We start from the raw sequence: 22,592 nt of genomic DNA, 5'->3' as shown, positions 1-22,592 counted from the left end.
GCAGAGGCAAGCCTGATTTGGATTTCCCTGACCCGGCTGTCAGCGGAGGAGTGGGACACGACAGATAGATAAAAATAAAGTTAAATAAATAAAGTGAAGTGAAATGAAACTATGATGGTGATGATGATGATGTTATCCATTTAATTATGTCCAACCCGTGGCGATTCTGTGAGCCAGGTTTTTCCACCCCTTTCCAATCTTGCACTATTTCTTTGAGTTTTTCTATGTTCTAGCTCCATGATGGTGAACCTATGGCACGCGTGCCACAGGTGACATGCGGAGCCCTCTCTGCGGGTACGCGAGCTGATCCACCGCGCATGCGTGCATGCCTCCCGCCGGCCAGCTGATTTTCGGGTCTCTGGCACGGGAACGAGGTGCATGCGGGAGACCCGAAATGGGCCACAGGGGAGTGCACACATACGTGTGTGCGTATGGGGAGCACGGAGGGGTCATGCATGGGGGTGGGGTGTGTGGGGAGGCATTGCCTTATGGGTGTGGGCACACGCGCACGCGATCCCCCTGCGCTCCCCCCGCTTTTGGCACGCGAGAGCAAAAAGGTTAGCTATCACTGTTCTAGCTGATGTCAGTCACTGTGTTCTTTGGTGGCCTGGTTTCTTTTTTACCGTTAACTCGTCCGAATGTAATTTCTTTCTTCAATAAATTCTATCTGTCGCATTAACCACATCACCTCATTCCTCGGATATAATGCATTCTGGCATACAATTACTTATTTTCTCTAGATTTTGTAGACCGTTGGAAAAGATATAATAATCAACCTTGTGCCTTTCCGGTGTGTTGTGTCTTGCCCGCTCTCACCGCAGCCGGGGCCTTCTTATCTGCTTCCGAACGCTGAAGAATGTCCTAGTATGCCTCCGGCCCCAGTTCTGGCTCCATGCCCAGACAAGCTGAAGAGGAGGGACACCTCCGGTCCCAGCCCTGGCTCCATGCCCAAGCAGGCTGCAGAGGAGGAGCATCCCCGGCCCCAGCCCTGGCTCCATGCCCAGGCAAACGGAGCAGCTAGACCCCCCCCCCTCCTCCACAGCATGTGAGCCTGAGGAAAGTTTACTTCCAACAACAGCTGATTGGAGTGACCCTCGCATCAGAAGATTGGATAGGCAGAGGCAACAGAAGGAAGGGAGGGGCAGGCCTTAATGAGTGCTGAGTCATGGAGCCACACCCCATGGCCTATATAAAGGATCTGCTTTCTGGCAGTCTCTGAGTCAGGCAAAGTCGAACTTACCTTGCTGAAGTCACTTACTGGTCTCCTGCCTGCTCTGAGGACTTTGCTAGGACTTTGGGCAGAGCTGCAGAGGCAAGCCTGATTTGGATTTCCCTGACCCGGCTGTCAGCGGAGGAGTGGGACACGACAGATAGATAAAAATAAAGTTAAATAAATAAAGTGAAGTGAAATGAAACTATGATGGTGATGATGATGATGTTATCCATTTAATTATGTCCAACCCGTGGCGATTCTGTGAGCCAGGTTTTTCCACCCCTTTCCAATCTTGCACTATTTCTTTGAGTTTTTCTATGTTCTAGCTCCATGATGGTGAACCTATGGCACGCGTGCCACAGGTGACATGCGGTGCCCTCTCTGCAGTGCAGGCTGATCCACAGCGCATGCGTGCATGCCTCCGCCCGGCCAGCTGATTTTCGGGTCTCTGGCACGGGAACGAGGTGCATGCGGGAGACCCGAAATGGGCCACAGGGGAGTGCACACATACGTGTGTGCGTATGGGGAGCACGGAGGGGTCATGCATGGGGGTGGGGTGTGTGGGGAGGCATTGCCTTATGGGTGTGGGCACACGCGCACGCGATCCCCCTGCGCTCCCCCCGCTTTTGGCACGCGAGAGCAAAAAGGTTAGCTATCACTGTTCTAGCTGATGTCAGTCACTGTGTTCTTTGGTGGCCTGGTTTCTTTTTTACCGTTAACTCGTCCGAATGTAATTTCTTTCTTCAATAAATTCTATCTGTCGCATTAACCACATCACCTCATTCCTCGGATATAATGCATTCTGGCATACAATTACTTATTTTCTCTAGATTTTGTAGACCGTTGGAAAAGATATAATAATCAACCTTGTGCCTTTCCGGTGTGTTGTGTCTTGCCCGCTCTCACCGCAGCCGGGGCCTTCTTATCTGCTTCCGAACGCTGAAGAATGTCCTAGTATGCCTCCCGGCCCCAGCCCTGGCTCCATGCCCAGACAGGCTGCGGAGGAGGGAGCACCTCCCGGCCCCAGCCCTGGCTCCATGCCCAGGCAAACAGAGCAACTAGACCCCTCCCCCTCCCCCACAGCATGTGAGCCTGAGGGAGGTTTATTACCAACAGCTGCCGATTGGAGTGACCCTCGCTTCAGAAGAATTGATAGGCGGCGTCGTCAGAAGGAAGGGAGGGGCAGGCCTGGATAAGTGCTGAGTCATGGAGCCACACCCCTATATAAAGGATCTGCTTTCTGGCAGTCTCTGAGTCAGGCAAAGTCGAACTTATCTTGCTGAAGTCACTTTCTGGTCTCCTGCCTGCTCTGAGGACTTTGCTAGGACTTTGGCAGAGCTGCAGAGGCACGCCTGATTCGGATTTCTCTGACCCGGCCGTCAGCGGAGGAGTGGGACACGACACGGTGATAGCCGCCAGTACCCTTCCTTCTTTTTTCTCTGCAGAAAAGGGGATCGGATCTACCATCAGCTGAAGAAACTGGGTTCCTCCATGGACTGGGACCGAGCTTGTTTCACTATGGATCCTGTAAGATTTTGATCAAGAGGGGAAGGGATGTGTGGAGTAGCAATAGCACAATAAGCACTTAGACTTATATCCCACTTCACAGTCAATGCTTACTGCCTTGACTAGCTCGCAGTCTTTGCATGTCTGAAAGTACAGTTCTCTCTCTCTCTTGCCAATGACCGCGACAACAATACCATTTAGACTTCACAGCGCTTTTACAGCCCTCTCTAAGCCGTTCACAGAGTCAGCCTATTGCGTGTCCCCCCCCCCCACACACACAATCTGGATCCTCGTTTTACCGACCTCGGAAAGATGGAAGGCCGAGTCAAGTTTGAGCCGATCCGTATCGATCTGCTGGCAGTGGGCAGAATTAGCCTGCAGTACTGCATTCTAACCACTGCGCCACCACAGCACAGGAGTAACTGTTATAACTCCTACTAACATTACTGCTTCTGTCATATACACTTAATCTTGGGTAATTCTCAAGGATTGGATTTCAGGTAGTCCTCAACTTAAGAGCATCCAAAATTTACAGTGGCATTGAAAAGAGTAATTTAGGATTGGTCCTTGCACTTAATGACCATTGCATCATTCCCACGGTCATGTGATCAAAATTTGGTCAGTATGTATTTACGATGTTTGCAGTGTCGGAGTCATGTGATTCCCTTTCGGACTTTCCCAGCTGGCTTGCAACAAGTAAAAAGTCAATGGGAGAAACCTGATTTGCTTAATAATTCACTTAACAACTGCAGTCATTCACTTAGCAAGTGTGCCAAACAAGGGTCATAAAATTGGCTGGGACTCGCTTAACGTTTTCCTCACTTTGCAACAGAAACTCCGATCCCAATTGTGGACGTACAGTTTGTTGGAAGTCCAGTTGTACTGGGAGAATGTCTTAAACGCATGTTTTTACCAGGGCAGGAAAGGATTAAGGGAGGAGGAGGAGGAGGAGCGGAAGATCTGTTAAATGTTTTCATCTGCTTTTTGCTGAACTTGGGGGCTTGTTTTAAGGGCAACAATAGGAATGTTTTATTGCTTGCTTGGCCATTCCCACTCTCTCACGTACACACCAAACAACTACAAATTGGAAGTTGGCCTTTGCTACCAATTTTCAACAACGCCATGTTTGCTTCTGCTTTGGAAGTCACTGGGACTTCTATACCAGGGGTCCCCAACCCCCGGGCCATGGCATGCCAGAAACCGGCCCACACAAACAAGCAAAGCCCCATGCAGGATGCAGGCAGCAATGCAAAACCACGCCCTCTTCGGTCCATGGGAAAAAACCTTTCTCCCTGGTGCCCAGAAGATTGGGGACCGCTGTTCTATATGGCCCATATATGGTGCATTGCCATCCCCCCCCCCCATCTCAGAGAATGGAGAAGAATAATTGCCATCCTAGGATGGAAGGGAAGGCCAGATTTCACCCATTTTTCATCACAATGTGAAAGCAACCATTTTTGCAATCTGGACCACAGGAAAACCATGGGATGCTTATGTCCTACTGATAGAACCGTGTTCTTTGTATCGCCAACAGAAACTCTCCTATGCGGTCCAAGAAGCTTTTATCCAGTTGCACGAGAAAGGGATCATCTACAGAAGCAAGCGCCTCGTCAACTGGTCCTGCACTCTCAACTCAGCCATTTCTGACATAGAGGTGATTAGAATAGAACAGGGGTCTGCAAACTTGGCTCTTTTAAGACTTGTGGACTTCAATTCCCAGAGTTGGCTGAGAGTTGAAGTCCACAAAGTCTTAAAAGAGCCAAGTTTGCAGACCCCTGGGATAGAATAACCTGTTTCCTGTACCAGCGTTTGGCCTAGGGATCCAAGTCTGACGATGCAACTTCCTGTCTCCTTTCTCCCAGGTGGATAAGAAGGAATTAATGGGCCGGACGCTGTTGCCCGTCCCGGGCTACAAAGAGAAGGTTGAGTTTGGGTTGCTGATCTCCTTCGCTTACAAGATTGAGAACTCAGGTAGAGTATGAAGTTCTTAGCTGATGATTCAACAGTTTAGGGTCTGGAGTCTTGACTCTTCGTTGTGTCTGCTCATCTATGAACCTTGTCCATTTTCTTTGATAGATGAGGAAGTGGTGGTGGCTACTACCCGTATTGAGACCATGCTGGGAGACACAGCAGTTGCAGTCCATCCCGAGGACTTCCGATACCAGGTGTGAAAAGCGTGACACTATAGTGTTTGGTTGGGACAGGTGACTTCTCAGATGCTTTAAAGCATCGATCACCAACTGGTGGTCCATGGACCACTGGTGGTCCGCGAGAAAATTTTTGTGGTCCAGAGAAAAATTATTGGCATTTTTTATATTGCATTAAATCAGGGGTCCTCAAACTATGCCCCCTGGGCCGGATACGTGCAGTGAATGTTTGTGTTGCTGCAGAGAGTCTCCTCCTTCAGGGTCTTTTTTTGTGGGTCGGAGGGAGGCAGAAATTCCAACTCGGGGTCTGCTTCGGCCTCCTGGTGTGGGGCTTTGGGCGAAGGCTGGAGGGAAGTGCCGCTGGTGGCAAAGAACCAGAGGGCTTTGTTCCAGTGGGACTGCATCATGGCCTGGAACTGGCTGATCATCTCAGCCCACTGAGCCTCCAGGCGCCGGTACCTGGCCTTGCACTCCCGCAGGTCTTGCCTCTGCTTGGAAAGCCTATGCTCCTAGTCCTCAATGAGGTGCTTATACTGAGCCTCCTTCTCGGCCAGATCCAATTTGAACTGAGCTGTTTTGCCAACGCTTTCTCATGGTGGCTGCTTAGCTCCAACAACTGCTTCCTGTTGGGGCCCTAAGGAGCCCGGGCGGGCAGGCGAGGAATGATTGGGTGGGGCAAGTAGAGGCTGGCAAAGCGCTCCTTGATTTGGGTGACATTGAGTTGGCCACACCCACCCAGTCACATGACTACCTAGCCACGCCCACCCAGACAGTCATTAGGCAGATCATATTAGTGGTCCACGGGATTTAAAATTATGAATTTAGTGGTCCCTGAGGTCCGAAAGGTTGGTGACCCCTGCTTTAAAGGACAGTCCTAAAGGTGCTTTTCAAAAGGCAACTGGGCTTTTTTTTCCCCCCCCTTGGAAATGTTTTGCTTCTCAACCAAGAAGCTTCTTCAGTTCTGAATTAAACTTCCAGGCGGCCTCAATGACTCTCCTAAAAGAATGCAAACATCCAGCTGTCTGCAAGGAGTAAAAATCCTTCCATTCCCCACCATCTAGTCAGAGCTGAAGAAGCTTCTTGGATGAGAAGCGAAACGTCTTCAGAGAAAGACAAGAAAATCCACTTGACTCTTGAAAAAGCACCTTTTGGGGCAACCATGACCTGGAGGACTGAGAATTTCCAGAAGTCCAGAACTGAAGAAGCTTCTTGAATAAGAAGCGAAATGTCATCAAGGAAAAACAGTTGCCTTTTGAAAAAGCACTTTTGGGACTATCAGACTGTTGCTTATCTGGGTGATTTTGGAGTCTCTTCCTTTACAAGTGGTGCGGTGGCCTAGAGGTAGAGCTCTCGCCTTACAATCAGGAGGCTGTGAGTTCAATCCTAGGGAAGAGGCAGATTTTTCTCTCTCTGGGCACAATAAGAATATATCTGCTGAATGTAACTCCACATTGGCGACAGGAAGGGCATCCAGCTAGTAAACACTCAGCTCCATTCAATTGCCCAGACTCCACCCCGCAAGAGATTATGGGGTCATTAAAAGATGATGATTAAGCCTCTTCCTTTGATCTGCTTTGTCTTCCAGCATCTGCATGGCCGGAAAGTCCAGCATCCCTTCACAGGACGCCTCCTACCCATTGTCTGTGATAATTTTGTAGATATGGCGTTTGGAACTGGTATGTTCTGGGCTATGGGCTTCAAATCTTTTAAGATTTGTTGACTTCAGCTCTGGGAGTTGAAGTCCACAAGTCTTAAAAGAGCCAAGTTTGCAGACCCCTGGACTAGGTAAATGCAGCAAGTCCTACATGAAAGGATGGATTTGTTGATGAAGAGCTAGAAGGGAGAGTCTTTGAAGTGGGTGGAAGATAACAGGTGACCTAAATTATAGAAGTAGAATAAAATGAGAAAACTCTGAATAAAAGAAATGTATGTTAGTTAGGTTCGAATCCTCAGCGGTTCGAATCCCTAGTGCTGCCGTGTAACGGAGTGAGCTCCCGTTACTTGTCCCAGCTTCTGCCAACCTAGCAGTTTCGAAAGCACGTAAAAATGCAAGTAGTAAAAATAGGGACCACCTTGGTGGGAAGGTAACAGCGTTCCGTGCGCCTTTGGCGTTGAGTCATGCCGGCCACATGACCATGGAGACGTCTTCGGACAGCGCTGGCTTTTCGGCTTTGAAACGGAGATGAGCACCACCCCCCTAGACTCGGCAACGACTAGCACGTATATGCAAGGGGAACCTTTACCTTTACCTTTTTATGTTAGTTAGGATTAATGAGAGAACAGTCCAAAGGAACCAAATGGACAATTATAACTCCACATTCCCCAACTTGACTTCTTGGTTGTGTTGGATAATTTTTGGGATTGAATGCCAACACACATGAAGGGATCACTTGAAGAGGTCCAAAGTACCTAGCAAAGACTTCCATCAGAAAAAAGAACGATATCCGATGAAGCTTTTGCTGTGTGCAATAAATCCAGAATCAAGGCAGTTCAAATGAATATAGGTTTAATTGTATGCCTATGCTCTACAAGAATCTGAACTACTGTATTAACAGTCAAAGCCAATTGGCGGTAGGTAAGGATCAATAGAATTCAAGGAGGGCTGGACTAAGATCTCTGATGAGCGCAAAGGGATTTCAAACTGATGACGCGCTTCACCCCTCCTCTCTCGGGCTCAGCCTGGTTATACAGCTACAGTTTTAGATCTTCAGGTCTTCCTTGAATCAACAATGTAGGGGCATAAAGTAACTCCGAAGACCACAAAACAGATTCTAACAGGAAACATCGGGCCATGGCAAGAACTGAAATAATCTTCTCCCCCTTCTCGCTGCTTTCAGGTGCCGTAAAGATCACACCGGCTCATGATCATAATGACTATGAGGTTGGCCTGCGTCATGGACTTGAGTTCATCAACATTATGAACGAGAACGGCTGTCTCATCAACGTTCCCCCGCCCTTCTTGGTATCGTTGGGATGTGGTTGGGAGGCTGGCTGGAATTCAAGGGATCCGTTCTGTTTTCTCTCTTGTTTTTTTTTTCCGAGTGGAATGGGCTTTAGCCTTAATTGGAACAGTAGGTTCGCTAGTACAGGGCTGTCCAACCCTGGCAACTTTAAGACCTGTGGACTTCAACTCCCAGAATTCCCCAGCCAGCATGGGATCCATGGTGCTCTTCGAGCATGGTTGTTTCCTTGCAGACGTTTTGTTACCCAGCTAAGTAACATCATCAGCTCCATTAGGGAGTAGGGCTTGCTAGCTCTATATAGACTAGTGCCATGATGATGAACCTATGGCACATGTGCCACTGGTGGCACGCAGAGCCATATTGGTGGGTACACGAGTGTTGCCCTAGCTTAGCTCCGGTGCGCATGCCGGGCAACTGATTTTCAGGCCTTCTGGGCCCATCAGAAGTCTGGAAACGGGCTGTTTCCGGCCTCCAGAGGGCCTCCGGGTGGGTGGGGAAGGCGGTTTTCGCCCTCCCCAGGCTCCAAGAAAGCCTCTGGAGCCCAGAGAGGGTGAAAAATGGGCCTACCAGGCCCACTGTGCCATTACATGCCAAAAACGGGGGGATTGTGTGTGTGTGTGGGGTCACATGTAGCACCAGGGGGACGGAGCACATAAAATTATGGGTGTGGGCACACGCATGCACGACCCCTTGTCCTCCCCCAGCTTTTGGCACGCGACGGCAAAAAGGTTAGCCGTCACTGTACTAATGGCTTGCCCTGTCAGTGTTGGTAAGACTGTCCTTGGTGGTTTCTTGACTAAGCTGTTGTTTATTGTTAGCTTGTTTGTCTCAAGAGGCCTTTCTCTGCTTTCCGATTTTTCACTTTCATCTGCTTCTTCTACCAGGGCATGAAGCGCTTTGAAGCCCGTCGAGCAGTGCTGGAAGCGTTGAAGGAAAAGAAGCTCTTCAAGGGGGTGAAGGACAACCCCATGTTGGTACCAGTGTGCAGGTAGGTAGTAGTTGCAAAGTAAAGCAGCTTTCCTCAGAGGTATTTAAACCATGATTCCCAAGGGTTGGCTGAAAATGAAATAAGGCCCACTGTTTTCTCCTCAGTTAGGGAGACAGACTGTTGTGTCTTGTCCGCTCTCACCGCAGCCGGGGTCTGCTTATCTGCTCCCGAACACGGAGGAATGTATGCCTCCCGGCCCCAGTTCTGGCTCCATGCCCAGACAAGCTGAAGAGGAGGAGCACCCCTGGCCCCAGCCCTGGCTCCATGCCCAAGCAGGCTGCAGAGGAGGGAGCACCCCCTGGCCCCAGCCCTGGCTCCATGCCCAGGCAAACGGAGCAGCTAGACCCCTCCCCCTCCTCCACAGCATGTGAACCTGAGGAAAGTTTACTTCCAACAACAGCTGATTGGAGTGACCCTCGCATCAGAAGACTTGATAGGCGGAGGCAACAGAAGGAAGGGAGGGGCAGGCCTGGATAAGTGCTGAGTCATGGAGCCACACCCCATGGCCTATATAAAGGATCTGCTTTCTGGCATTCTCTGAGTCAGGCAAAGTCTAAACATATCTTGCTGAAGTCACTTTCTGGTCTCCTGCCTGCCCTGAGGACTTTGCTAGGACTTTGGGCAGAGCTGCAGAGGCACACCTGATTCGGATTTCCCTGACCCGGCCGTCAGCGGAGGAGTGGGACACGACACAGACTTTGTGAGAAAAATGATGCTTTTTTTTTTTTTTAAGATGACCGCTTTAGGAAACTTTGGAGTGAAGCCTTATATCTTCTGGGTGGTGGAAATAGCTGAGTGTTTCAGCCCCTTACGGGACCCCAAATTGCATGTCAGTCAATCAGAATAGAGCTAGAAGGTCCTCTAGTCCAACCCCGGCTCAAGCGGGAGACCCTACACCAGGGGTCTGCAACCTTAAACACTCACACTTAAAACAGCCATTTGGACCCGTTTGTTGTGTCTTGCCCGCCCTCAGAGCAGCCGGGGCCTTCTTACCTGCTCCCGAACACTGAGGAATGTATGCCTCCCGGCCCAAGTCCTGGCTCCATGCCCCCACAAACTGCAGAAGAAGGAGCATCTCCCTGCCCCAGCCCTGACTCCATGCCCAGGGAAACGGAGCAGCTAGACCCTCCCCTCCTCCACAGCAGGTGAGCCTGAGGAAAGTTTACTTCCAACAACAGCTGATTGGAGTGACCCTCGCACCAGAAGATTGGAGAGGCGGAGGCAACAGAAGGAAGGGAGGGGCAGGCCTTAATAAGTGCTGAGTCATGGAGCCACACCCCATGGCCTATATAAAGGATCTGCTTTCTGGCAGTCTCTGAGTCAGGCAAAAGTCGAACTTATCTTGCTGAAGTCACTTACTGGTCTCCTGCCTGCTCTGAGGACTTTGCTAGGACTTTGGGCAGAGCTGCAGAGGCAAGCCTGATTCGGATTTCCCTGACCCAGCTGTCAGCGGAGGAGTGGGACACGACACCGTTTCCCACAGAAAAGAAAACCGCGGGAGCCACAGAAACCTTCCCGTGCCTGACTATTTCTTGAGCGGCCACAAAACTAGCATATGTAGTTGAATTAAATGTTTTTTTTTTCCTTCTGAAACTTTTCTTGCAATTTATCCATGGTTGGCCTACCGGGGGTTGAAAAGCTCAATAAATCGCGTGCTGGCAGGTGTCGCACATTGGCGGTTGTGATGCATATTTTGAGTGACAGGGAGCCACAGCAGAGGGGCGAAAGAGCCACATGCGGCTCCAACGCCGCAGGTTGTTGACCCCTGCCCTATTGTTGTGTCTGCACCCCCTGAGCCGGCCCTCCTGCCAGAAAGTGACTTGGAGCCGGGCCTGCTGCCAGAAAGTGACTTGGAAAGTGAGGGGGAAGGGCCATCAGGACTTACCTCGGGAGCACCGGCTTCCCTGGCTCAGCTCCAGGAACCAGAAGCAGGCCAAATGGAAGAGATAACGAGGCCTCCGTCCCCTGACTCTTCCCCCCCCCAGGCCACGCCTTCAGACCCAGCTGATGGCAATCAGGCCTGGCTGGACCCTAGGTTTTTTTAGGCAGGAGAGGCGGGAACAACAGAAACAGGTGGGGCAGGCCTAGGAAGTGCTGAGTCATGGAGCCACACCCCACAGGATATAAAGGCAACAAGCACTGCTGTGTCTCTTCATAGCAGGCAAATCAACTGATTAATTAAGAGCTGAAGTTTGTTTCTGAGTTACTCGCCAGCATCGAGGGAGAGAACTTGGCAGACGTTCACTATTCTGCTGCCAGAGCTGATAGTGCCGGCTAATTAAGCCATCACTCTGACGGAGGCAAAGGGGGGACAGAACACCTATACCATTTCAGATAGATATCCAGTCTTTATAACCCTAAACCTGTTGCTTTTTTCGGGGTTTCAGCTAAACGTATCTTTTCGGCTTTCTCTCCCCGATACTCTTAAGCCGCTCCAAAGACATAGTGGAACCCCTGCTGAAGCCCCAGTGGTACGTGCGCTGCGACACGATGGCCCAGGCAGCAGCTGATGCCGTACGCCGCGGTGATCTGCGCATTGTGCCAGATTTCCACCTCAAAACCTGGTTTATTTGGCTGGATAATATCAGGTGAGATGCCTGCATAAACACTTATCGCTCTGACCCTACCACTTCATGCACCCTCGTTAATCCATTCTGTGATTTGTTTGGTTTTGGGCTCGGTGAACCCGTGTGAATTCACCTGCTGCTTCTTAATATTGTGAGTGAGTAAAGCTACTGTTGAAGGAAGCAATTTTTTTTTTTAAAAAAAATGTGGGTTTTTAGCAATGCGACGAATGTGTAGCAAACGATTGGAGGGATAAAGCCATCTCCAACTTCTGCATTGCAAGCTCCCCCTCTTGTATACATCATTGCAATGCCATTGGTGGCACAGTAGTTAAAGTCCTGGAGATATAACTGGAAAAAACTCCGACCATAGCCTGGAGTTCGATCCTGATGGGTTAGCTTTCCATCCTTCTGAGGTCAGTAAAACAACCCAGGTTGTTGGGGACAACATGCAAATAAGGCTTCTACATGTAAATCGCCTGGAGAGTGCAGTAAAGGCAGTGGTGAAATCCATTTTTTTTATACTACCTGTTCTGTGGGCGTAGCTTGGTGGGCATGGTGTGGCTTGGTGGGTGTGGCTTGGTGGGCGTGGCAGGGAAAGGATACTGCAAAATCTCCATTCCCACCCCACTCCAGGGGAAGGATACTGCAAAATCTCCATTCCCACCCCACTCCTGGCGGAAGGATATTGCAAAATCTCCATTCCCAATCCATTCTGGGGCCAGTCAGAGGTGGTATTTGCTGGTTCTCTGAAGTGCTCAAAATTTCCACTACCGGTTCTCCAGAACCTGTTAGAACCTTCTGGATTTCAACCCTGAGTAACGGGCTATGGGGCAGTAAAAAAGTAAAGGTAAAGGTTCCCTTCGCACATATGTGCTAGTCATTCCTGACTCTAGGGGGCGGTGCTCATCTCCATTTCAAAGCCGAAGAGCCAGCGCTGTCCGAAGACGTCTCTGTGGTCATGTGGCCGGCATGACTCAACGCCAAAGGCGCACGGAACGCTGTTACCTTCCCACCAAAGGTGGTCTCTTTTTTTTCTACTTGCATTTTTTACGTGCTTTCGAACTGCTAGGTTGGCAGAAGCTGGGACAAGTAATGGGAGCTCACCCCGTTATGCGGCACTAGGGATTCGAACCGCTGAACTGCCAACCTTTCGATCGACAAGCTCGGCGTCTGAGCCACTGAGCCACTGCGTCCCCAATATGGGGCAGTATATAAGTGTTAATATTATTGCTATTGTGTGCATTCAGAACAGGCTACGTTGCATTGCACCGCACAACACCCCTTTTGCCATTTGACACTTCCTGAGATGCCCTTGAAGAAGGCGGTACAGCTAGTCCTCGACTTACGACCACAACTGAGCCCAAAATGTATGTTGCCAACTGAGAAATTTGTTGAGTGAGTTTTGCCCCATTTTACAACTTTTCTCGCCACATTGGTTTGGTGAATCACCTCAGTTCTCCCGAGTGTGAAATACGCTCGTAAGTCACTTTTTTCAATGCTGTTGTAACTTTGAATGGTCACTAAACGAACTGTTGTAAGTCGAGGACTAGCTCTAAAGTATTGGAGAGAACAAAGGGGGAAATGAGAAGGGAAAGGGGGTGTAAAATCACTGCAAATAGGAAATGGAGTGGGGTCTGGGGTGGGACAGTGTGGGTTGCTAATTTCTGGCAGGTGTCATCTATCTTTTTCAGTATTTTGCTTTCCAGCCACAGGGGAGTTTTTGTACTTTTTTTCCCTCCCAAACGACATGCAATAGAATCATTCTGCTTTAAGCCAGAGGTCTTCAAACTTGGCAGCTTTAAGACTGGTGGACTTCAACTCCCAGAATTCCCTTTAATTCAAATTTCCTGCTTTGAGCAGGAAGTTGCACTTGATGGCTTAAAATAGGGGACCCAAACTTGGCAGCTTTAAGACTTGTGGACTTCAACTCCAGAATTCTCCAGCCAGCTCAAAGCAGGAAATTTGAATTAAAGGGAATTCTGGGAATTGAAGTCTGCACATCTTAAAGTTGCTGAGGTTGGGAAACACTGGTTTATAGTTTAGCGTGTCATGTAAATGCTGTGAATTGTGACTCATTTTCTAAATAGTACAAATGATATGCAAGCAGTCCTCGATTTATGACTGCAATTAAGACCAAAATTTCTGTTGCTAAGCAAGACAGTTGTTAAGAGAGTTTTGCCCTACTTTACCAACTTTCTCGCCAGGGTTGTTAAGTGAATCACTACGGCTGTAAAGTTAATAACCCGGTTGTTGAGTGAATCTGGATTCCTCACTGATTTTGCTTGTTGCAAATGGAGATCACATGACCCGTCATAAATAGGAGCCAATTGCCAAGCATTCAAATTTTGATCACATGATGTTCTGTTTCCCTCCCCCAATACTCCCAACAAAGAGTCAGTCAAAGGCCTCCTCTTCTACTTTATTTACATAGATAAATGTCCTGGCCACGTCTACCCACGGGCCTGCCAAGTTTCTGGAGATAACGAGGAAATTATAGATAAGGCCAGAATTACTCACGAATATATTCTTCCCTCCATTGATACAGTTTGCCCGCGCAAATTCATTGCTTTGTCCAAGACAAAAAACCAGGAAGTCCCGCCTCCTATTTATAGTCTCTGCAGATGTCACTGCATGACAATCATTCCTTGGCTTTATCCCAACGCTGTTTCTGCTGCGCGCGCCGGTCACGCCTGCGCAGTCTTGCATCACTCCAAAACTGTTCTTGGGGCGTTGCCAAATCAGAAGAAGGCTCGAGAGAATCAGGCCTTGCTGGCCCCTCCTCCTCCCTTTGAGTGGGTGCCAGGGAGGGAGAGGGCCCAAGAGAAGCAGGGCTTGCCAGGTCTTCTCCCTCACTTTCTGAATCATCCAGGTCCAGGAACCTGGGTCACAACACATGACCATGAGGATGCTACAACAGTCATAAGTGTCAAAAACAGTCATAGGTCATTTTTTTCTGTGCCGTTGTTACTTCAAATGGTCACTAAACGAATGGTTGTAAGTGGAAGACTATCTATAATGTTAAATGTAATTGGAAACCGAGAATGGTAGTGATTTGATTCTTGCTACAGTCTTTCCAGCTTCTTCTTCACCTTTTCATCCTGCCTAACTTCTCTTCCATGAAAGGAATTGTTTATTTGTGTGCGACTGGACTTTTTTTTCCTTTTCACTTTTAATCTGTGTTTGTTAAATCACTAAAACTTTTGAGTTAATCTCGGACTGCGGCTTTGCTAATTCTTTTCTTTGTTGTAGGGATTGGTGTATTTCTCGACAACTCTGGTGGGGCCACCGTATTCCAGCATATTTTGTGACTATCGATGACCCTTCTGTGCCAGCGGGAGAGGTAGGATTTTCTGGGCCACTTGGGGGTACAAACTGGTGGAAAAGCCCTGATTTCCAAGTAAAAGAAGTTTAATTCTCTCCTTCGGGAGAAGGGCGGTATAAAAATCGAATAAAATAAAATAAAATAAAATAAATAATGAATATTTTGGACACTGAAGTGTAAATACAGACATCCATGTGTTCATAGAATAGAATAGAATAGAATAGAATAGAATAGAATAGAATAGAATAGAATAGAATAGAATAGAACAGAACAGAACAGAACAGAACAGAACAGAACAGAACAGAACAACAGAATTTTTTATTGGCCAAGTGTGATTGGACACACAAGGAATTTGTCTTGGTGCAGAATGCTCTCAGTGTACATAAAAGAAAAGATACGTTCATCAAGAATCATAAGGTACAACACTTAATGGTAGTCATTAAATGATAGGGTACAAATAAGCTATCAGGAAACAATATCAATATAAATCGTAAGGATACAAGCAACAAAGTTACAGTCATACAGTCATAAGTAGAAGGAGATGGGTGATGGGAACGATGAGAAGATTAATAATAGTGCAGATTTAGTAAATAGTTTGACAGTGTTGAGGGAATTATTTGTTTAGTGGAGTAAAGGCACGTCTTCTTGTGTCTAGTTGTTCTGGTGTATGGTGCTCTATAGCGTTGTTTTGAGGATAGAAGTTGAAACAGTTTATGTCCAGGATGCGAGGGGTCTGTAAATATTTTCACAGCCCTCTTTTTGACTCGTGCAGTATGCAGGTCTTCAAAGGAAGGCAGGTTGGTAGCCATTGTTATTTCTGCAGTTCCAATTATCCTCTGAAGTCTGTGTCTGTCTTGTTGGGTTGCAGAACCAAACCAGACAATTAGAGGTGCAGATGACTGTCTGAACTCATAGAAAGGGTAATAATGTGGGAATAGTGCTGACTAAGATTTTTTTTTTCATTCTTTTCCCTTAGACTTCTAGACGAGACTTTAAGAATTAACATAAAATGGTCAATATTTGTAAAATTAATTTCTGATTTTGCATACACTTAACACAAATATACACAAACCTTTATTTTTATTATTTACCATAGTTTTCGGAGTATAAGACGCACCTACCTTTTTTGGGGAGGAAAACAAGATATACGCTAGTCCGTGGATATGGGAAATAAAATGAAATTTTACCAGTTTGGAACAGTTTGGAAGTTTTTTTTTCTTTGCATAGATTGGTACTGTAATCAGAATCAGTAAGTTATTCGGCATTCAATCTGTTAGATATAAAGCTTCCCCCCCCCTTTATTTTCCTTCAGGTAACTTTTTTTAAAAAATTTGAATTTATATCCCACCCTTCTCCGAAGACTCAGGGCGGCTTACACTGTGTTAAGCAATAATCTTCATCCATTTGTATATTATATACAAAGTCAACTTTTATTGCCCCCAACAATCTGGGTCCTCATTTTACCTACCTTATAAAGGATGGAAGGCTGAGTCAACCTTGGGCCTGGTGGGACTTGAACCTGCAGTAATTGCAAGCAGCTGCTGTTAATAACAGACTGTCTTAGCAGTCTGAGCCACTCAAGGATCCTTCATTATAACTTCATTTTAATTAAGTTAGTGAAATGCTTTTTAAATTCCAGCTAATTGTTGTTTCTAGACAGAAATTTTACAACAAAAGGGCAGAAAGAAGAAAATAAGACTCATAAAACACTCTCAATGACTCTGACTCTGCCTCCTAGTTTGCCTCGTTGCAGCAAACAGCCTGCTTTAGTTTCATTTTCAGCACAGCCTGATTAGCACAAAGAAAAAAAAATCTGCCTCCCAGCAATTTGTCTGCTTGCAGCAAGCGGCGGAGGCCCACGTGGCAATAGGCAATGGCAATCCCTGCAGCCTGAAACAGCTGAGGGTTGGGAGGCCGAGCCAACTGACAATCAACTGCTTGTGCTAATCAGGCTGTGCTGAAGCTGAAATGGGCTATTTTGTTGTTTGTTGCTTGCTGCAAGGAGGTAAATTGCTGGGAGGCAGAGGCCAAAGGGTAGGGCCGGCGGGTAGGCAGGGCTACATTCAGAGTATAAGACGCACCCAAACTTTCACCCTCTTAGAGGGGGAAAAAGTGTGTTTTATACTCTGAAAAATACGGTACTTGTATTTCCCCTTCAATATTTTCACATATTCTGTAATTCAAGGTGAATATTCTTAATATTCCTTCTTCCTCCTATTTTCCCCATAACAACAACCATGTGAGGTGGGTTGGGCTGAGGGAGAGAGAGTGGCCCAAAGTCACCCAGCTGGTTTTCATGGCTGAATCAGGATTCGATCTCATGGTCTCCCGGTTTCCGGCCTGGTGCCTTAACCACTAGGCCAGGGGTCTGCAAACTTGGCTCTTTTTAAGACTCGTGGACTTCAACTCCCAGAGTTCCTCAGAGTTCCTCAACCAGCAAAGCAAAGCTGGCTGAGGAACTCTGGGAGTTGAAGTCCACAAGTCTTAAAAGAGCCAAGTTTGCAGATCTCTGACCTAGGCCAAACTTGCTGTCCTTGAAGCAAGATATTTAGGGTGACTACGAACGGTGAACTATAATGGATATTATTTTTTTTAGAGTCTGTGCAGCTTGGAAAATCCAGAAGGATAATTTTATTGGATAATAATTTTGACATTATTTAACATCGAACAAAACTTTGGTTGGTGGGTTACTTACCTTCCCGAATTCTGCAGGATGTGGATGGCAAATACTGGGTGACTGGTCGGAGCAAGGAAGAAGCAAAAGAAAAGGCAGCCAAAACCTTCAACATCAGCCCGGATAAAATCTCCCTCCAGCAAGGTAGGGAGACCGGAAATGGGAAAAGTGTGGGCAAGGAAATTATGAAGCAATGAATGTCCCCCATCACATTTCCTGTATTGCAACCTTGAACAAAAGGGTTACCCCCTACTATATGCGCCCTTACAGGAAAGAGGGTGGACAGTTCTAATTCTGTTGCTAATTCAAGGTCAGCATTTATTATAAGAACACTGCGCTGTAAGAATGTATAGGTAGTCCTCATTTAGTGACCACCATTGTTCAGCAAAGTGGTCACTAAGTGAAGGATGAACAGAAAGACCCAAACACCTCTTCTCTAGCAATCAACACTCAAATAAGCAGGGATTAACACCAGGATTAATAGGCAACCAACAATAGATAATATTGTTTACCAGCAGTAAATAATGCCCCAATCAAGGTTGTCCCAAAGATGCTTTTTCAGGAGGCACCTGGATTTCCTTGTTTTTTTCTTTTGAAGACGTTGCTTCTTCAGCTCCGACAGGATAGTCAGAGCGGAAGAAGCTTCTTGAATGAGAAGCAAAATGTCTTCAAAGAAAGAAAAAACCAAGAAAGTCCAGTTGCCTCCTAAGAAAGCACCTTGGGGAGAACCGTGACCTGAATGACAAGAGAATCTCTACAGACTTTTTGCTTTACAATTTGAGATGAACCAAGAACGCCGGGGAAATTCCCAACTTTGGTTGCCTCAGCGAACAGCTGACGAGCAGCTGTGTTGCCTCTGCAACAGCAGCAGCCGCCATGAAGTGGCCATGCTCTCCACCTCCTGTATCCCCAAAAGAATAAGACCCTCTGATAATAAGGCCAACCCCTTATTTCAGGGTTCAAAAAAATATAAGACAGGGTCTTATTTTCGGGGAAACACAGTAGTTGGGTATTGTAACCCAACATCTCTGGAGGGCCCCAAGGTTGGGAAGCTAAGCTATGAAATACACTTTTCCCTTGGAAAAAAACTAAGCTACTACGTATGTAGAAGTTTAAACATGGAAAGTCAAATACGACTCTAATCTCTGTGCCTTTCTTATGTCCCTTCTCCCAGATGAGGATGTCCTGGACACGTGGTTCTCCTCTGGCCTGTTCCCTTTCTCCATCTTTGGTTGGCCCAATTCAGTAAGTGAACGTGAGGTGAAGATGTATGTGCGCATTTCTTTGCTCTTCAAATCTTGCTCACCCTTTCTGTCTTGTTCTTTCAAGGGTGAAGATCTTCGGGTTTTTTACCCTGGAACCCTCCTGGAGACCGGACATGACATTCTGTTCTTTTGGGTGGCCCGTATGGTTATGTTGGGCCTCACGCTTACAGGAAAGCTACCCTTCAGAGAGGTGAGAAACAGACATTTGTTCCTGCCAGGTTGTATGAGTTCTGTCGTGTCCCACTCCTCCGCTGACGGCCGGGTCAGGGAAATCCGAATCAGGCGTGCCTCTGCAGCTCTGCCAAAGTCCTAGCAAAGTCCTCAAGGCAGGCAGGAGACCAGAAAGTGACTTCAGCAAGATATGTTCGACTTTGCCTGACTCAGAGAATGCCAGAAAGCAGATCCTTTATATAGGCCATGGGGTGTGGCTCCATGACTCAGCACTTATCCAGGCCTGCCCCTCCCTTCCTTCTGTTGCCTCCGCCTATCAAGTCTTCTGACGCGAGGGTCACTCCAATCGGCAGCTGTTGGTAATTGACCTCCCTCAGGCTCACATGCTGTGGAGGAGGGGGAGGGGTCTAGTTGCTCCGTTTGCCTGGGCATGGAGCCAGAGCTGGGGGCTGGAGATATTTCCTCCTCTTCAGCCTGTCTGGGCATGGAGTCAGGGCTGGGGCAGGGAGGCATGCTAGGACATTCTTCAGTGTTCGGAAGCAGATAAGCAGACCCCGGCTGCGGTGAGAGCGGGCAAGACACAACAAGTTCTTCTCCGCTTTTCCATCCCCCTGTTGTGGCCCGCTGGCAGCCAGCAGAGTCGGACAATGAGGAGGTTGGGAAGGAACTTGGGCTAGTCCTGACAGCTAAGGAAAGCTCAGACGAGGGCTCTGCGTTGGTGGCAGAGGGGGAGTTACACAGCAGCGAGGCAGAGGAACAGCTGGAGCCCATTCCCAGCGTGCACATGCGCAGAGCTGCCAAAAGATGAGAAGAACTGAGGAAGCAGGGTCAACTCGGGAGTAAAGCCACACCTTGGAGGTGATTGGCCCCTCCCATAGGAAACACAAGAGGAGTGAGCAGGGAGTGTGCTTTTGCAGTTCGTTCGTTCCGTGACTCTGAGAGACTCTGTGCCAAGTTTTGCCTTGTACCATGGTTGGAAACAAGTCATGTGGCAGCTTGCCAAACGAGATAAGGGGTGTTGAGAAATATTCCTTTGAAAAACTGTTTGGACAAGCCTTGCTGACTATGAATGAACGTAATTCACAGTCGTGTAAGTAATAGTCGTGTAATACCTGCCTCCTGCTTGTTAAGGGAGCCTAGGTCAGAACACACGCCTTTTGGCTGTGGCCTAATCAGGGAGGCCTTCACTGCAAGAAGGCCAATTTCACCCCCAATAGAATGGGATGTCCGGTCTAAATCACAAGGGTCTAGTCCTCCTTGAGGCAACCCAAAAAACCTTGAGTCAACTGAAGCTCAGGTAAACCTACAGGATGAGTCTCGCCACATTCTTGAGTTGAACTTTGTGTCTGTTGTGCTGTCCTGATGGCCTGTGACACAACACAGGAAGATGTGTAGTTGTTGTTCGTCAATGGTCGTGCTTAACCCTGTGTTTGGAGCTCTGAGCTTGGTTTCCTAACCACATTGCCCGTTTCCAGTCTACCTCAAAATTTTAACCATTTTCCGTGCTTCCTTTCCAGGTTTACCTCCATGCTGTCATTCGGGATGCGCATGGCAGGAAGATGAGCAAATCGCTGGGAAATGTCATAGATCCCTTGGACGTGATCACCGGCATTACTCTGGAGGTGACCCATTGTTTGTGGCTGTCAGAAGATGGAGCTGCAAGACGGTTTAGATCCCTGTTGCATTGACTATTTGTAGCTCAAGAGTTGAAACGAGGGGGTCCTTGGTGCTCTCTGAGCTTGGTTGTTTTCTTGCAGACGTTTCATTACCAAACTAGGTAACAGCATCACTGCACTGATGAAGTGATCTACTTTGGGTAATGAAATCTCTGCAAGGAAACAGCCAAGCTCAGAGGGTACCAAGGACCCCCTCGATTCCTGTTGTGACTGGCAGCCAAGAGGCCTGTCTTTCCCCCTGAGAATTGGAAACTTGGTTCTTTTTCCAGATCAGTTAGGAACGTATGAATGGCGGCAAAGAGGAAGCTGAAGGGAGCAGTAGTCAGCTACGGTTAACAGCCAGACGTCTGTTTCAACTTTTCACCCCAGTTGTTGTGGCCTCAATCTCAGTTGCTGCAAGGGCTGTGGTGGGCTGCGGCTGCCTTTAGCTTTGTCACAGTTCAGTAAGACAGACGTGGGTAGGTTTCTTGAGGCTACTTTGTTCGACTTCCGAAGGCTGCAAGGAGTGTGGGCAGGGATATATTGAGATTACTTGGGAACCAACTAGGTTCATGTTGTTGTTGTTGTTGTTCCTTTTTTTCTTCTCCTCCTCCTCTTCCTCTTCTCCTCCTCCTCTTCTCCTTCTCCTCCTCCTCCTCTTCTTCTCCTCCTCCTCTTCCTCTTCTCCTCCTCCTCCCCCTCCTCTTCTTCTCCTCCTCTCCTTCCTCCTCTTCCTCTTCTCCTCCTCCTCCCCCCTCCTTTTCTTCCTTTTCCTCCTCCTCCTCCTCTCCTTCTCCTCCTCCTCCTCTCCTTTTCTTTTCCTCCTCCTCCTCCCCTCCTCTTCTTTTCTTCTTCTTCTTCCTCCTCCTCTTCTCCTCCTCCTCCCCTCCTCCTCTTCTTCTTCTTCTTCTTCCTCTTCCTCTTCCTCCTCTTCTCCTCCTCTTTCTCCTCTTCTTTTCTTTTCCTCCTCCTCCTCCCCCTACTCTTCTTTTTCTTCTTCTCCTCCTCCTCCCACCTCACAGATTGGAGAAAGATGGCAAATGAGGTTTCTCTTGGCATAGCCTTATACACATCTTATGAAAGATGCATAACACTATACTGTAATATACACCACCATTTTTTCCCTCTGTCTCCGTAGGGTCTACACGCTCAGTTATCAGACAGCAATTTGGACCCACTTGAGCTGGAGCGAGCTAAAAACGGGCAGGTATATAGTTTTCTATTGTCTTTAACCTTTGCTTCATGTTGATAAGACCTCAAACAGATGTTTCTTTGGTTGCATTGGATGGTGGCACAGTATGGCGTCTCTCTGAATGTATTCCCTCTTTCCTTCAGTAGCTTTAGGTTTAAATAGCATTCACTACTATTAATCTTCTCATCGTTCCCATCACCCATCTCCTTCCACTTATGACTGTAACTTTGTTGCTTATATCCTTACAATTTATACTGATATTGCTTATTTGTATCCTATGATTATCATTAAATGTTGTACCTTGACGAAGGTATCTTTTCTTTTTATGTACACTGAGAGCGTATTCACCAAGACAAATTCCTTGTGTGTCCAATCACACTTGGCCAATAAAATATTCTATTCTATTCTATATGTCATACTCATCCAGAATATAGTATACAAATACAAATACATTTGTACATCTTGGCTGGAGGTCCACGGAATTTCCTGTTTGGGGTTTGAATGTAAGCATCAGCTTTGGAAGCCATATTAGGCCGGAAGCTTCCGTGCTGCCACCTTCTCATGTGTGGGAAAGTAGAAGGGGGGGGGGATATAGTAGTCTTTAGACATAATTGCATTCTTCCTGTCGGTCAAGCACAGGCCGATCCTGCATCTGGAGAAGGAGTGGTTGGAGTGCTGTCTCGAGATGGGATGGATGGTGATTGGAGCATGTGATCGACTGAGGAGTGAGGGGATGGTTTTGGGGTTTTGATTTACTGAGGGAAAACCCGGACATCTTAGATTCAGGTTTTCCCAGATTTGCCAGTTTACCTATCCTAGTAAATAGAACTTTGAAAGATGCTTGCTTCTGAGTTTTTACTTGGAGTTGGGTTTTTTTCTGGAACGCTGACAGTAAAGGTTGTACGAGTACTCCTTGACTTGCAACCATT

General features: G+C 47.6%; 1 protein-coding gene across 3 annotated transcripts in view; it reads left to right on the top strand.

The window, feature by feature from the left end:
- The window catches only part of VARS1 (valyl-tRNA synthetase 1), a 56,657-nt gene that overhangs the window by 16,300 nt on the left and 17,765 nt on the right, over window positions 1-22,592 (top strand). For all 3 annotated transcript variants that reach the window (XM_058169342.1, XM_058169343.1, XM_058169344.1), the window contains 14 exons: window positions 2,659-2,740; window positions 4,254-4,373; window positions 4,582-4,690; window positions 4,796-4,884; window positions 6,452-6,542; window positions 7,704-7,828; window positions 8,714-8,817; window positions 11,247-11,405; window positions 14,634-14,724; window positions 17,419-17,524; window positions 18,555-18,625; window positions 18,710-18,835; window positions 20,334-20,438; window positions 21,610-21,678. In XM_058169342.1, coding sequence (XP_058025325.1) covers window positions 2,659-2,740; window positions 4,254-4,373; window positions 4,582-4,690; window positions 4,796-4,884; window positions 6,452-6,542; window positions 7,704-7,828; window positions 8,714-8,817; window positions 11,247-11,405; window positions 14,634-14,724; window positions 17,419-17,524; window positions 18,555-18,625; window positions 18,710-18,835; window positions 20,334-20,438; window positions 21,610-21,678 — 1,447 coding nt within the window. The remainder of the gene's footprint in view (window positions 1-2,658; window positions 2,741-4,253; window positions 4,374-4,581; window positions 4,691-4,795; window positions 4,885-6,451; window positions 6,543-7,703; window positions 7,829-8,713; window positions 8,818-11,246; window positions 11,406-14,633; window positions 14,725-17,418; window positions 17,525-18,554; window positions 18,626-18,709; window positions 18,836-20,333; window positions 20,439-21,609; window positions 21,679-22,592) is intronic.

Source organism: Ahaetulla prasina, chromosome 2 (genome assembly GCF_028640845.1).
Source record: "Ahaetulla prasina isolate Xishuangbanna chromosome 2, ASM2864084v1, whole genome shotgun sequence".
NCBI lineage: Eukaryota > Metazoa > Chordata > Lepidosauria > Squamata > Colubridae > Ahaetulla > Ahaetulla prasina.
This window is presented reverse-complemented; position numbering and strand designations above follow the sequence as displayed.